This window comes from Andrena cerasifolii, chromosome 1 (genome assembly GCF_050908995.1).
Source record: "Andrena cerasifolii isolate SP2316 chromosome 1, iyAndCera1_principal, whole genome shotgun sequence".
In the NCBI taxonomy this organism is placed as follows: domain Eukaryota; kingdom Metazoa; phylum Arthropoda; class Insecta; order Hymenoptera; family Andrenidae; genus Andrena; species Andrena cerasifolii.
The window spans coordinates 31035547-31052148 of record NC_135118.1 but is presented as its reverse complement, the minus strand read 5'-3'; the positions used below and the strand labels follow the sequence as shown (position 1 = coordinate 31052148).

The following is a 16602-nucleotide window of genomic DNA, read 5'->3' as shown; positions in this document are numbered from 1 at the left end:
GTAGGCTTTAGTGATATTTAAACGTACCTCAAAGGATTTTTCAAAATTTTGAAAAGTGACGATTTTACGGCTGTTTGAAGTTCAGTGCTAACTTTTTTTCTATACATTATAGCTATGGAAGTAGTAAACGGGTGGAGATGAGATTTACGGTGCTTATAGAGGAGACATTGAAGTTTTGAGCAAAAAATATTTCAGTTTAAAAAAAAATTGAACCATTTTTGTGCAATTGTTTTAAACAAATGCAGGTTTTTAACATCGGACGCGATTTTAAAAATCTAAAAAAAGGAGAATGTAGATCTATCCTTTCCCTTGATGGACAAATTTTAAAAAATATGGATATTTTAAAATTGGCCCTGTAAAAGTTGTCGAAAGTTGACGCTGCGTCGTCCAGCACCGCGGTACTATACCGGCTATACCTGATATTCTTATACAGGATTCTCGAAAATGGTAAGTATTTAAATAAGCTGAAGGAGGAAAAGTCTTACTGTTTTTTATATCCAACATAATACGGTATCTCAATTTTTGGTGTTCGCAATATTTTCCTTGAAACGAGGGTGACTTTTAGTTTTTTAAATGGAATGCTATATATTTGATTACCAAATATGAAAGCGACTGTCAAGACAAATTCAACCATATGGTATACTATGACCTTCAAGGTCACACAAGGTTACGAATGAAGTAAATATATTGAACTATCTATGTAGTAGATTGAGTTTCTTTGTTTCATTCCTAACCTTGAGTGGCCTTGAATGTCATAGTATACTATATGGTTGAATTTGTCTTGACAGTCGCTTTCATATTGGGTAATCAAATATATAGCATTCCATTTAAAAAACTAAAAAGTCACCCTCGTTTCAAGGAAAATATTGCGAACACCAAAAATTAAGATACCGTATTATGTTGGATATAAAAAACAGTAAGACTTTTCCTCCTTCAGTTTTTTTCAAATACTTACCATTTTCGAGAGTCCTGTATAAAAATATCAGGTATAGCCGGTATAGTACCGCGAGGCTGGGCGACGCAGCGTCAACTTTCGACAATTTTTACAGGGCCAATTTTAAAATGTCCATATTTTTGAAAATTTGTCCATCAAGGGAAAGGATAGAACTATATACTCCTTCTTTTTTAGATTTTTAAAATCGCACCCGATGTTAAAAACCTGCATTTGTTTAAAATAATTGCAAAAAATGGGTCAATTTTTTTTTTAAACTGATACAATTTTTTCTTAAAACTTTAATATCTTCTCTATAAGCACCGTAAAGCTCATCTCCATCCGTTTACTACTTCCATAGCTATAATGTATAGAAAAAAAGTTAGCACTTAACTTCAAACAGCTGTAAAATCGTCATTTTTCAAAATTTTGAAAAATCCTTTGAGGTACGTTTAAATATCACTAAAGCCTACAACATATTCAAATTTCAGCAATCTACGAAAACTTACTCCGAAATCTGTCCGAGTTCGCATGGAATATCCCTAAAGCCAGTTTCTCTGCATTTTTATTTATTTACTTACGGGCGGAGGTTGTTAGGTTCGTTTCCAATTATTAGCGATTGATCGGTATTTATTAATTTAAAGAAACCAGGAGCTTGAATTCCCTTTCTTTCCGAATTGTCGCTGCAGCAGTAGGCGTGGAGATTCGAAAGGAAGCCGCGCCCGATTTCAGCACGTGGTATCACTGGTAACCGGTGGTTTTTCATTTGGCAGCCTCTCGTCTTCCTCCAGCTACCGCTGCGCCATCCCTTCACATTTCTCTCTCTGTCTCGCCCTCTGGACGACATTAGAAGACGACCTGTAGCGTTTCTATCAGCGATGCCAGCCACGCTGCCTGGCCTCGTTCATAAGGGCGAGAATTGCTCGAGGAGCGTGGGATAATTGACCTTGAGTTCAGCCGCACAAAGAATCCCGCCTCTTCCCTCGGAGCCTCCCCTCTCGTTACAATCGCCAAAGGTCCGCGGAAATATTGGCACAGCACGTGCGAACGTCACTTCGAGCAGATCCTCTCTCTCTCCTTCGACAACCCCCATGATCGCGGCGCCATTCGTTCCGCGCGACGATCTCCTCGCGTTTACTTCGCCGTTGGCGAAGTAACGGGGACGTTGGCGACGAGAAGTTGAATACAAAGGGGACGCGTTAGATTAGTTTGGCCGCGCGAAGGGGTGGCTTCTAACTGGTTCCACGGTCCCGCAGATGGAAAAAACGAGCAAGAGCCACCGTCGCGATTAATTGGCATTAAGCTCTCCCGCGGAGATGTCGATCGGCGCTGTGAGGCGGAGGAAGGCTGAAACCGAGCTCGTGCGTGGCTACGCGCCGTCATCCTGGAGAACAACGACCGCGTGGCTGGCTCCTGGCCAATACAGATCCGGTTGAAGGGTGAACGCGGGAGCCAAGGTGGATAGTGGGGGTGGACCGAGAAAGGGAGCCAGGAAGGAAGGAAGGGTGGCAAGAGTAGCGCGGGTGACGAAGACGTTCCGCGGTGGAATCCTCGTTTCCGTGGTTGATTATTGTCTTGTGTGCGGTGCAAGATGCGCTCGCGACGCCGTGACGGCGGCTGAAGGACGAAGACCACGAGTGGCTCGCACGGCCCTCGATTCCGCCAGCTCTACATTTTCTTCTCGTCTAAACCGAGAGAAACGAGTAACGAGTGCGGCGTCGAGCACTCTTCGCCGCTTCGTCGCTTATCTCATCGGCTGCGGTCGGCTGCCACGCGAAACAGGTGAGAAGAACCAGAGGAGGATAGAAGGGTGAGAAGCGTCCCCACTGAAAGGCGGGGTGGTCTGTTGTTTAAAGATCTTTCTTTTCCTTCTTTATTATTTTTGACGTTTTTGTACGGTACGGAAGGAGATACGGTACTATTATTCATGAATTACACAGTTCGACTAGTTTTGACTTTTTTTCGGACTTGTAACATTCAATAGCCGTTTCTTATAGGTTTTCGTGCGCTGAAAACGAATCCGAAAATCGTTTGTCGATATCACCCTCAGTTTTCGAGAAATTCCATTTTGAAAAAAAAAATACATATTTTCAACTTGAAACATTTTTTGTGTCGAAACAGTAATAGTTACTCGGTTGCTTGTTGCGTCAAATTATTCTATGAACCCTCCCGAACACAAGGATATAAGTTATTAGTGCATTAAAATCAAAAATCAAAAAAGATTTCGTTAGTATATTAATGTATCCTCAGGTTGACGGAGAGAATTTTCCGAAATATTAAGTTAAAACAACATGGCGGCTATTTAAAGTTGAAATCCTGATTTTTTCCTGCCAAAATTACGCGAAAACATCAGGATTTCAATTTTAAATAGCCGCCATTTTGTTTTAACTTAATATTTCGGAAAATTCTCTCCGTCAACCTGAGGATACATTAATATACTAACGAAATCTTTTTTGTTTTTTGATTTTAGATAATCTGGTTCCGAATGTAATGCTCACCGCACAACCAAATTTTTAAAAATGCTTCTTGGATGTCGCTTGTTATTTTATTATAAACGTAAATATTTTTCTACGAAAAAATTACCAAATGTTCTTTAAATGTTGCTCTTTTAAGCGCAAAAAGTTCTGTAAAAATATACGCTTCCGCTTCTTCAAAAAAAAAAATTCACAAATATTCGCCTCTTTTCGACCGCCTGACTAGGCATAACCGTTGGCGCCGCACGTTTTGCCAAACTATTTCGCTTCTGTATTGAAAACAAAACGTGACATACCACTTCTGTTGATGATTTCCGAAGGGAAAATGTCTGCTGCGTCGCGTGGAGCAGTCAGATTTTCTCCTAGACCCTTAGTTTTGGAAATAAATTGAAAGATATCTGCAAAAATGAGTGCATTTCGGATATTTCCCTTTGATCATTCCCTTTAATCATATTTAAATGTTCATAATGCACTAATAACTTATATCCTTGTATTCGGGAGGGTTCATAGAATAATTTGACGCAACAAGCAACCGAGTAACTATTACAGTTTCGACAGAAAAGATGTTCAAAGTTGAAAATTTGCATTTTTTTTAAAAATCGAATTTCTCAAAAACTGAGGGTAATAGCGACAAACGGTTTGCGGATTCGTTTTCAGCGCACCAGAACCTATAAGAAACGGCTATTAAATGTTACAAGTCCGTAGAAAAGTCAAATTTTGTCGAACTGTGTTATAGGACCAAGATTAAATCCTGAGCACACAGTTGTTGTTTCAGAAAATAAAACCCAGAAGGGTAGAAATTTTGAAACAGTGGAATAGGAGGAACCCTACCCAGACCTTGCACTGGTGACAGCTGTTTCGAAAAATTGACAATAACAATTGTTCCTCCGGGACCAAATATGTCTTCTTACAAATCACCCTTGTCTGTATTCCTAGTGGTATTAATCGCGGTTTTCCGAAACAGTATGAATCCATATTTCTTATCAACGACGGTTATATTTTCGGCGGAAATGCCTCGGATCACCGGAACCGCAGACCTATGCGGGCCACGTAGCAATTGTCGTAAAATCCAATGTCGACCTAGACTCAGCGCCGTAACGGGCGAAATGAAATACAGCGTCGACGCGGGTCCGCGAGGGATTAAATTCGCCGCAGAATGCAGCGGCATAAACAAGCTTCCCTTACTGTTTATTCGTAAAGATTCCCGCTGAAACAGAACGCACCGTGAGCACAGAATAACAGCCGAACCGTAAGGCAATCTGGCCGGGTCACACTCCAGAGAGTAGCGGAGTTTCTCGAACAAACAAGACAGATTTATACGGGCGAAGGTAGATAAAAAGGACTCGATACTCTCGCACCCCTGTTTCGACGAAGTTCCTCCAACTGCTCACGGCTCTCGATTCCAGCGAGCGTCCCCGCCGCTCGCAGCATGAAAGCTTGCCGGAGCACGAGCCTCGCCGGGGTAACAGCTGCGAGTCGCGTGTTCCGTGTTGCGCTGGAAAAATGTATCGTCTTCCGAGGGTGGCTGGTGGGAAGCTCGGTGCTTCGAGAAGTTGCCGTTGGAGTAGGTCGCGATGTAAAATGATTTTGCCCTCCCGAGGCGAGCCCGAAGCTGTTCGGGGACGGTTGCGCGTACACCTAATCGCCGAGACGGGAATTCATTCGGTGCCCGATCCCATCGATCGCGGACTACTCCGCTGGAACGAGAGGAGAGAATTTGCCAGGCGTTGCCTGCCGTCTCGCTTTGTCCTTCGCCGGTCGATAAATAAGTCTGTCGATGGAATCGGAGGATTCGTCGATCTTTCAGGATATTTATTTCGGGCACGTGCTACTGTATAAGGTAATTCCATCGCCGAGATGAGTGACGGGATGTCTGCGGCGTGCGGTTGACTCGAGTGATGTGTATTGTGGATAGGAGGAATACAGTTAGGCACTCGAGGCGCACTCGAGTGGTGTGTAAATCGATACCCTTGAGGTTTCGGGCTATCAAACGTTCATTACAGGGCTGCGCAGACCCCAAAACGTTTGCCCATCACAGTGTGACTAGAGTACAGTCGGGACAAAGTCAAATGGTCCTGCGAGGCTGGCGGAGAGCCATCCCCACTCTGCCGGCTACGTAACCCCCACTCTAGGTTGCGTTGCTTCGCTCCGCCCACTGCGCTTCGAGAGCGGAGTTTGGCACTAAATTGTAGAATGATTGGCGCTCTAAGCGGACATCATATTTGGAACGACTATATTCTTTTGTGAGGTTCTTGTATGGGCTTAATTTTGTTTCATTTTAAAAATATTCAATGAAAAACAAAAATAGGCATTAACGACGAAGTTTAAGCAGACTATTTCATTCACTACTACTATAAACTTAGTTATAATTTTAGAATTTTAATTTTAGAAACTTAGATTTTTTTATGTATATTATACGTCATAATTCAAAAGCTGTCAAAAATGGATCTCCACCCCTCTTGCTGCAAGGTCCTCAATTCAATTCAGTCGAATGTTTTATCTGGGTAATAATCGAATAATTTATTCGAATACCTATTACAGAATTATTAAATTAATGGCACGAATAACTCTCCATTGTTTTAATTTCATTTTACAAACGAAGTTAGGCAACCCGAAAAATCAGAAAATTATTCAACTTTCTGCGCAATTGTAGTAGTTCATCCGGAACGCATACTTACTTCTTGTTGGTGTCATAGTGCGGTTTTAGGGGGTGAAACCACCCCCTGAAAAAATGCAGAAGTTTCTTTTTCGAGGACTATCTCGAAAACCGTGAGAGATATCGAAATAGAGTTTAAACAAAAGTTGCGTGCTTTTTTTTATATCTACGAAACTGCATAAAATAATTATCGAAAACAGGGCGAAGGTAAATACTTTTCCATAATTTTCAAGTTACCTCCACTACCAGTCCTTAATTCGATAATTATTTTTACACAGTTTTGTAGATATAAAAAAAAAAAAATTTGCCACTTTTTCAAGGGGTGATTCCACCCCCTAAAACCCTGCTTGCACACAAAGTTGCATAATTTTCTAAATTTTCCGGTTGTCTCACTTCCCTTGTTAGTTTTCTAAAATTGTTTTCATACGACCCTTGCAACGAGTAAATAATTATCCGAATAAAAATTATTAATGTTTCCTAGACAAATTCTTATTCGACTAAAAACTCACCCGTTCGTGGCGACCAAAATTTCATTCCTCATCCGAGTAAAAGGCTCCCTCTCTTTCAAAGTCATACAACACTAGTTTAGACGTGGGGATTACGTCTTCCGCGATACACAGCAGGACAACTGGCCTTGACCAATTACTTTTCCCCCGTTTACAGTGCCCAAACATATTGCACTCCAGAATACCATTATCCACGCTACAGCCTCCACCCCTCCAAGCAATAAACCGCCTTCAAGACACGCGTGACCCACCAAATATTGAATTTGCACGCGGTAACCCAGAATTGGAACTCCGGTCCCGTTCCGCGCGATTCGTTGCGCCCATTCCTTTGTGTCCACGAATTGATGGCTCTCCCTTTCTTCCCAGTCGTGGTTCTCTTTTTCCGTTCAGCGGGGAAAGCTTCTCGTAACGAGTGCGGTTTCGGCGCTATTAGATTTTTCCTGCTCCTGAGAAGCCCGCCCGGGGTGGCTCGTAAATTTCCACCCCCCCGCCCCATCGTTCCCGGTTGTTGCCCCGGTGAATTACGGCCGCGAGAGATGACATTAATTCCAAGTAGAAACGAATTAATTCCACCCCCTTCCGAAACTCTGTTGCCATTCACGTCGCAGGACAATCGCTCGCTTTGGCTCGCGTCGATGTCGGGTTTTAATCGAGAGGATCCAACGCGGAAGAGACGCGCGACGCGGGTAGTGATGCGCGATATTTATCGATAATTGTATATATTGATATTTGGCTGTCGATATATCGATATTTTTTATCAATATTTGCCTATCGATATATCGATATTCTTATCAATATTTGCCTATCGATATATCGATATTGTTATCGATATTTTCCTGGCGATATATCGAAATTTTTTTTCTCGATATTTTCCTGTCGATATATCGATATTTTTTATCCAAATTTTGATATTTTTTTTATCGATATTTTACATTTTAAACACTAATTTACAGGTATCGATAATTTGCGTGAAAATATCGATAATTTCTACTGCACCTTTAAGCCAATAATTTTCGAAATAAAACGTGTAAACAAAATTCAGCATTTCTTTTTCGTACTCTCATGTTGAAGAATGCCCATAATGTATCTTATTAAAATATAAATTCTAGTGTGCTTTATAAATATGATTTGAAAAGTAAATTTAAGTTAATTTAAATAAAATAATTTCTTAATGCTACGTAGAAAATTTCATCTTAGCAAATTCTTTTTACTCCAAATGATATTCCGTTAAATATATGTAACTTATTTTTTAATTGGTAAATTCACACGGTATCTTCGCATCGATATTGTCACTATCAATACTTTTCGGATAATATATTTAGCGCATCGATATTGAACGAAAAAAATATATATCGATAAGCGTTATCGATAGTTGAGACCAATATCTCACGTCACTGGACGTAGCCGCTCAGTCGACCGGGGCTGAATTTTCAAGCGGGCTGATTACGGTAGTTAATAATCCGGCGAAGTTTCTCGACAATTTCGCGCCGCGCGATACAGATAATTATCGACGCGGGCGGGGTGAGACGGTTCGCGTATAAAACGGCCACAAACCCTGGACACGATGCTGGGGGTTGCCGTTAAATGCCCCCCCCCCGGTTTAAGATCGCGGGCGGGGGGGATTCGACGGGCGAGACTGTCGGAAGTTTGGGGAGTAATTTGTGCCACGGTCGCGTGATGTTTTCGCAGCGGCAGCTAGGACAACAAGGCCGAGCGAAACGGCCCGAAAGAGTTCCACTTTATCTTTAGCGGAATGCCGCGGCTATTATTGCGCCGATTTCCAGATATATTTTTAAAGGGGGATCAATAGCTGGTGTCTCGCGGCGCTCCTGAATCGCCCGAATGCACGCGCGGGCTTATTTCACGTGCATATCCTTCCGGGAGCCTTTCGCTGGACGTGCTTCAAGGTTCCCACCCCCGCGTCGCATAATTTCGCGCACTCGAGCGTGCTGGCACAAAGTCGCCTCTTCGATCGAGTTTTTTCTTGGGACTCGGCCGGAGTCTCGATACGGTGATCCCTGGTGGATGGGAGGTATCGGGCTTCGAGTAATTTTTAATTACAGCCTTAATGAGATTTGGCGGAAAGTTTGGAGAATAGTTGCGTCTGTGATTCGAGCCCTGGGAATATAATTAGAGGCGGTTACGGCGCGAGGGTTGATCGAGGGAGTCTCTTCGTGCCAAGAGCTTGTGGATACTCTTTACGAGAGGCCAATACCTTCTTTGTGCCTCGAGGGCTCCACCTTGTAACGAGCCATCCCACCTGAATAAGTGTAGCCACTTTTCCTTCGCGGGCTCGAACTTGAGCTTCTCTTGTGTACCGATGCAGAGTCGGGACGCGGGTATATATTAGGGTGGTGGTGCACAGTGGTGCACTTAGGGTTTAATCTTGGCGGGAGCCGAGATATTTTCAATGCAAATTTAATAAAATTCGTTAGGTGATTATGAAAATTTATTTACGGAATAAAATCGAGTTTTGTTTTTTTTTTGTTACGAAGCTCTTGAATCACTTCTGACTGAAGTGATATATTAATGTCGTTTTTCCTTTTTCTTTGGGAATGTTAGGACCCCTTGGCCCCTCCTCTGGGTGCGCCAATGGTGGTACCTAATATCGCCTGGCAAAAGCTGAATGGAAGTTACTTGAATAATAATTGATATTTTTATATTTAATTTGACTGAATGTATAGAGAAATTATTCATGTTTCATGTAGCATAAGTTTAAATTTTAGAGCTTACTTTGCGAGATATAACGAGTGGCGACGTTAGGACCCTCCTTAAAGGGGGATTCTAGTGTAACAGACACCGAAATTTATGATTTTTTGGGGAAAAAGTATTGTTAATATTGCATTGAACTCTTTTGGGATATAAGGAGGCATCTTTAAACTTGTAGAATCTTTTTTTATCCTTCTTATTATTTATTAATTACTGTGGAATCGTATCAACCTGTTCAACGATGTTTGCATTAGGTGTAGCACCTGGCACAGTCATCTGATTGCAAAAAGAAGAAAATTTTCTTAATGTTGAATAATTTACACTGGGACTGGACCTAAAATTTTAATTTTAGTTTTTATTTATAGTATTATTTTCGTCGATATAAAGAATAATATGAAGTGAAGAATAATATGAGTGACCTCCCTTAAGGTGTCCTCACTGATAGTGCCCAACTGATATTTATGATTTTTTTAGAAAAAAAACTGTTCCCAACTTTAAGAAAAATTTCTCCAAAAAACTATTAAAAAAACTTTTAACTATTTAATCTGTTTGCTACAGAATAAACGTTAATTAAGAGAAAACACCAAACATTTACGAACAACTGAAGAATGTAAAATAAACAATTTAAAACAGAAAAATTTAGCCGACTTCCAAAATCCGCATTGAAGAAATAAAAAATAAAAATATTTTTGAAGTTGGCGCCAAATTATTAAAAACTGACCAAATAAAAAATCGTAGTTTAAGTATGAATTTGTATGTCAGTTTTTAACAATTTGGCGCCAACTTCAAAAATATTTTTATTTTTTGTTTTTCAGTGCGGTTTAGCTATCTAGCTAAAGCGGCTGTGTGAAGTCATTTGGCAGCTACGTGAAGTCATTTGGACTTAAAAAATATTTGTATCTTTTGTTTTTGAAGTCGGTCGAATCATTTCACGTACAGAGTCCAAAATATATCGACACGTCCGACTCTCCTACCGGGCGGACTCACCTCGGCTTACCTTACGGAAGATCGAAGATTGATCTACGATCTCGCAGTCGCAAGGTTGCCAGCATCTCGTTCATCTCGATCTCCGTGTTCTCCGCGAGCGTTCGCGAGATTGAAAAGCAATTTCGTCCACTCCCGATCCCAGGGCGATAGAGGGGGCGGTAGAATTTAATTGTCAGCCGCTGGGAGGTTCGAGGGGCTCCGCGAGCGACCGGCAGGAGGGTAGGTCGAACGGACTTCGGAAGTGCCGGGTTTCGGGGAGCTTTCAAGCCTGTCGAGCGCCGCGAAGTTAAAGCTGGAGCCCGCTGCAGCTAGCTTCCGAGCGTGAAGCAATGTCCCAAGTTTTTCCAGTGTTACGGACAAATCGAACGGCGGTCGGGAGTGGGAGGAGGTTGAGGCGGTGGAGCGTGCAGTTGACCCGAAAAGGAAATGGTAAAAACTAAAACGTCCGTCTGTGTGTTCAGGTATAGTCGCGGAGGAAGGGAGCTCGAGGCGACACGGAGCCAGGGACCAGCGAGGAGTCGCCGAAGGTGGACAGGAGGAAGGTGGGAGGAGGAGTAGCCGAAGCTGAGAGGCAGCAAGTGGAAGAGGAGGAAGAGCGTGACTGCTAAGAAGGGTGTTGGTACGCGGCCCGTGTCCCGGCGGGAAGGATCGATCGAATCGGCGGAAGGCAGGACAAAGGGGACCGTCGGGGCGTAGCGGCAGCGTATCAGAGGGGACCAGTGTACGTGTGAAAAGTGGGTGCGAGGGGCCGGCAAGGGCTAGTGAAGAAACGGAGGATTAGATGGTGGAGGTGCTCGAAGGGCGGGCTAGGGAGCCTACGGGGCCGATCGAGGCAGCTCGCAGCTACGCAGGGCCGGCCAGGCCTGCCGATCGCGTGGGCCTGCTGCGCTCTCATCGCGAACATGACCTCTTAGCCTCGGGGCTGCTCTGTCTTGCCAATTCGCACGCGGCCGTCGTCCACGGGGGACAACGCTTACCGATCGCCGGTACCGATTCCGACCGGCTACGTGTCAAAGACATTGCTCGCGCGCGAGTCACGTTCGGGGCCGCGGAGATCGCTGTTCCTCGGCGCGTCGCATTCGGAGAGGAGAGGGAACATCAACGGCGTCCCGTTTGCGGGGACTTGCTTACCGGTCGCGACCACAGCGCGCGACTCTTGGAGAGCGGCGATCGCGGGAAGCTGAGCGACAGCGCGCGACTCTTGGAGAGCGGCGATCGCGGGAAGCTGAGCGACAGCGCGCGACTCTTGGAGAGCGGTGATCGCGGGAAGCTGAGCGACAGCGAGGAGACTGTCGAGCAGAGGGTGAAGCAGAAGGTGGTGGTGGTGTGGGACAAGTGGGAAACAGTGGTGGACGGGAGCGACGCGCTTCCGGCCAGGCTAGAGGAAACGTCAGAGCCCGGGAAGGGCTCCTGCGAAAGGTGCGAGACTGGCGAGCGCAATGTGGCAGAGCGGCGGCATGGGCGCCCATGCGGCCAACAATCCATGGATGAAGTTAATGGGCATTGTCCACAAGGAGAGAAGGCATCACGACTCGGGGTCAGCCGCTGCCGCCGCCTCCGGTGTCCAGGGATCTGCGACCACTGGCAGCAACGACCGGACCCTCAATCAGTGAGTCACGACACCAACTATGTTCTTTAGATTCTAGGTTGTAGGCAACTCTTTAGTCCACGCGCCTCGGATCTTTGGAGATCTCCTGTAGACTTAGTAGGTCCTCTTGTAAGTGATGCGGGTTTGTGAGTATTGGGTCACTCATGCTGTGCGGGGTAATTGTGGGAATTGTTGGAAATTTAGTGAAGAATTTTAAGAATTTTTTTTATTCGGTAGCTTTTAACCCCTTAATGACAGACTGAATTTTAGAACAATGTTTAAGAATTGTAACTTTTTTGGGGATTTCTGTGTTAGTTTGTAAACTGGGGTGAAGCAGTGTTTTTGGAAAAAGTTTTTTTTTAGCCTATCGAACGTAATATTACGGAGGTGGGCCTGATTGGCGCACCCAGAATGGAGCAAGGGCCCCTGGCACCCCCAAAGAGGGGGTTTGTAAGAAGAAAAGATAACTGGGTTTTATTCTTTAAATAAATTTTTATAATCACCTAAAGAATTGTATTGAATTTGCATTAAAAATATTTTTGTACGTTCAATTCGCATCCTCCAAGATTAAATTCAGAGTGCGCCACTGGTAGGTCTGAAGGGGTTAAAAGCAGTGAGTACCTATTCAATCTGCACCGAATACCACATTTTCTGCAAATACAGTTATTAGGAGGAAATAAATAAATATCGCGTAATAAGTCGAATTCAACTTCTGGGCTAATTTTTCAGTAGCTACTATTCATCCTCAAAGGCTGTAGTTCCCAGTTCGAATATTTTTAGAAGCCTTTTTAGGAAATTTAGAAAATTAGAATTTCTTTTTGTTAAATCCATACAATATTACACGCTGAACACATTCTTTTATCACATCCATTTCAAAAGTTTACAATAACCGCAATATTCGATTTACACTCGCGAACTTTTCGTAGAACATTGTTTGAAGCTTCCTATTTACGATGGTGGCACGTACATGTTGCTATAAAAGTTCGAGGTCCAGTGAATCTTGGAATTTACCGGCGAACGGTAAGATTCACCGCTGCGGGGCGGTAAAATTCCGAAATGTTTTATAAAATATTTGAACTTCGAGTTTCTACCAACAAGGTTGATAGGTAAATCCTAATATTTACCAGCATCTGTTGGGAGTTCGAGGTTTGAATGTTTTGTGGGATATTTCGGACTTTTGCCCGGGGCTGCGGGATCGGCAGTCAAAATTCCCGACTCCGACTCCTGACTTTGTAATAGGAAAATATTTTATATATATATAACACTTATTTAATATTGCGCTTCGTTTTCGAGAAAATAGACTCTGCAATTCTTGACGTTGCGTCCAGTCGCGTGTAGGAAAACCTACCCTTAGGAATTACGTTAAATCCCAAGATTCACTGGTCTTTCACATTCACAATAATATATATCAAACAGATAAGTGCCTATCGCGACGAGTTCTAATACTTAAAACTCAATCCTCAGGAAACCCGCATTACTTAAGGGATGATAATACAAGTAGTTTTGAGCTGCTGTTCTTTGAATTCTTATTTTGGGACAGGGGATACTTTCCCGCGATTTTTCCTGCTCCCGAAGGGGTAGCACTTGAAGACAGAGGAGAATATTTGCTTCTAAGATAAGGAATTAACGAAATAATTAATTAAATGACCCTACTTCGCTCGCAGAGTGATATTCTTAAGGCGTCGCAACGTTTACGCTTAACCCTCGCTCCCTTACGACCGCCCTGAGGTTCCCATCCATTCATCTTTGACTTAAAGTGGTTTCTGACTGTTAAAAGGGGTTGGCAATGAATTCGTTGCTCCCAGCAAATCGACACTTCACTCGATTTTAAATAACGTCCTAAATGCGAGACTGAATTGATAGTTCTAACAGCGATTTCCTTTGAAAAATGTTTGATATATAAAATGGCACTATTGCAAACGGTAGACTGGGACGTTAGGGCCAATCGATATGTCCTATTTTAATTTCAAATGAAACGTGCCCATCCCTGGTCTCTGACCAGGCGAACAGGGCTGTTCGCCCCGGGGGTAGTTTGTATTCAGGAAGAATCGAACTTCCCTTTTCCAACTATAGAGCACTGCTCGAGTATGCTGGATATTCTTTCATCAAATTCTGGGCCTCCAAGTTGAAGGGTATTTTTATGAGTGGCGTGCAGGCACGGTGAAGTGGGGCTAATGGCTTCAAAACGGCAATACGTGATCGTGAAATAGGGGTGGTGAAGGAGAGTTTCATATTTCCTCAGGCATTGAATTTAAAATGTCGAACCGATCTGCTGACAATATCGACGTAATGCCTTAATTGGAGCTTACGAGCGACGTCTTCGTAGTATATAAGGAACGAGACATTCTGCTGTTGTAAAAGGGCCAAAGAAGGTGTAACTTGAGAGTCCTACATGGAATGGCTACTGAATTCGTACCTACGTGTTTCTACAGTCTCCATACGTGCCTGATATTCTTCCTCTCTTCTATCAGCTGCGTGCATTGTATGCAGATCAATATAAACTCTTTTAAGGGGTTATACCTAGTCAGGCGGCCGAAAAGAGGCGAATATTTGTGATTTTTTTTTGAAGAAACGGAAGCATATATTTTTACAAAACTTCTTGCGTTTAAAAGAGCAACATTTAAAGAACATTTGGTAATTTTTTCGTGGAAAAATATTTACGTTTATAATAAAATAACAAGCGACATCCAAGAAGCATTTTTAAAAATTTGGTTTTGCGGTGAGCATTACCATTCGGAACCAGATTATCTAAAATCAAAAAACAAAAAAGATTTCGTTAGTATATTAATGTATCCTCTGATTAACGGAGGGAATTTCCGAAAGATTACTTTAAAATAAAATGGCGGCTATTTAAAGTTGAAATCCTGATTTTTTCGTGCAAAATCACGCGAAAGAAATCAGGATTTCAACTTAAAATAGCCGTCATTTTGTTTTAAATTAACATTTCGGAAAATTCTCTTCGTCAACAAGAGGATACATTAATATACTAACGAAATCTTTTTTGTTTTTTGATTTTAGATAATCTGGTTCCGAATGACAGTGCTCACCGCGAAAGCAAATTTTTAAAAATGCTTCTTGGATGTCGCTTGTTATTTTATTATAAACGTAAATATTTTTCTACGAAAAAATTACCAAATGTTCTTTACATGTTGCTCTTTGAAACGCAATTAGTTTTGTAAAAATATATGCTTCCGTTTCTTCAACAAAAAATTCACAAATATTCGCCTCTTTTCGGCCGCCTGACTAGGTATAACCCCTTAAGTACCTGTGTGTCCCCCAGTTGTCGTTTCGTTATGTGACAGCACTTCTTAATAAGGAAATTGTATAAAAAGAGAATCTAAGGTTGTTGGTTTCTACCAGAGGCCAAAAGTAAATTATTTTAAAAATTTCTTCGGAAAAGGTCAACGAGGAAATGTTAATTTTTATTTGAATGTAGGCAATCGTCACTGAAGTTTATAGAAATTTTTCGAAATTGCAATGTTTAAAGAAATATTAATTTTTAACTGTTCTGGTTATTCGTAACAAAAGTATTAATTCATTCACTATAACTTTTTAAACTGTTATGGTCTCTGGTTTCAACTAATTATAAGCTACAGAGAAATGGATCTACTGTTACAGAGGCTTCAGAATGTGTCTGACCACAAACGGTCCGTTTCCCCTTAGCGCTATCTTTCACAGAACTTTGCTCGTATGTATTTCCAGCTAAAGTTTTTGATAAATGTACCAACTGATGAGCAGCTCCATTTAGAATTCTCAGTTTGCATACCACAATTTTTACTGAATTTACTCTTTTCGAAAAATTTGAAATTCTCTGCTGTGTATCTAGCGAAGGACCATTTACCGAATAAAGCTTAATCCTTTCGCTGCGGATTTGAATTTTTGTCCACGCATTGAGAAATGTATTCTCTGTAATACTCAGTAACGTTCTCCGATATATCTGGTCGACTGTTTATTTTTTGGATTCCATTTTTGAGCCCCTCTGAGACAGTTCTATCGGCAAACACAAGTTGAAAATTAAAAACCTTTTTCATTCGTCTAAAATCGACACTTTTCAAGGATCATCTGAAAATTTAAATACCCTCGCAGCGAAAGGCCTAAGTACATCCATGAAAATTTTGCATTTCTTTTCCATCTTCCCCGTGATCACGATTTTTACGCAAATTAATTGAAAGTCTCGCTAAGTCACTTCTAAGAAGCTTCGATTCACAGTGACGTTAGGAAAAATGACGACACACTTGGGGGGTATATATTTACACAGTGTGTCCGAAAAATAACTATAAATAATTCAAACACTAAGCGTATTTGTAAAAAGTATGATATCTTCCTTTAAAATAAAATTCATAAAATCAATAAAAATAATGATTTTGAAGTAACTTGCGGTACCTTAAATACCATTATAAAAGGCAACTTTTGCCAACTATTAGAAGTCATGAATAATAAAAAAAAAAATAATGCCGCTATATTTCGTTGCACTCTAACGTTCAACCAATGTATGGCTAGATTTCTGGGGTTCCGCTTTCGGAATCAGCTTGAGTATTGGAAGTGGTTGGAAGTAATGCACCTGTTCCTCGTACAGCGGTGATACGTGAATTTTTGCCCAGGAAGCAAATAACAGTGCTTGACCATCCGCCGTTTTCGCCTGATTTGGCTCCCTGTGATTACTTCCTATTTCCAAGCCTGAAAATTCCAGTGAAAGGGACACGCTACGATCGCATTCCAACCATACAAGCAGTCGTGACAAGGATACCCAA

General features: G+C 42.1%; 1 protein-coding gene across 2 annotated transcripts in view; it reads left to right on the top strand.

The window, feature by feature from the left end:
* The first annotated feature begins 1554 nt into the window (after positions 1 to 1554).
* The window catches only part of Shaker (potassium voltage-gated channel protein Shaker), a 342093-nt gene continuing 327045 nt past the window's right edge, over positions 1555 to 16602 (top strand). The window contains exons 1-2 of one of the 2 annotated variants that reach the window (XM_076824806.1): positions 1555 to 2713; positions 10725 to 11872. In XM_076824806.1, the coding sequence (XP_076680921.1) occupies positions 11703 to 11872 (170 nt within the window). In that variant the 5' untranslated portion in view covers positions 1555 to 2713; positions 10725 to 11702. The remainder of the gene's footprint in view (positions 2714 to 10724; positions 11873 to 16602) is intronic. The other variant, XM_076824796.1, reaches the window with a different exon arrangement.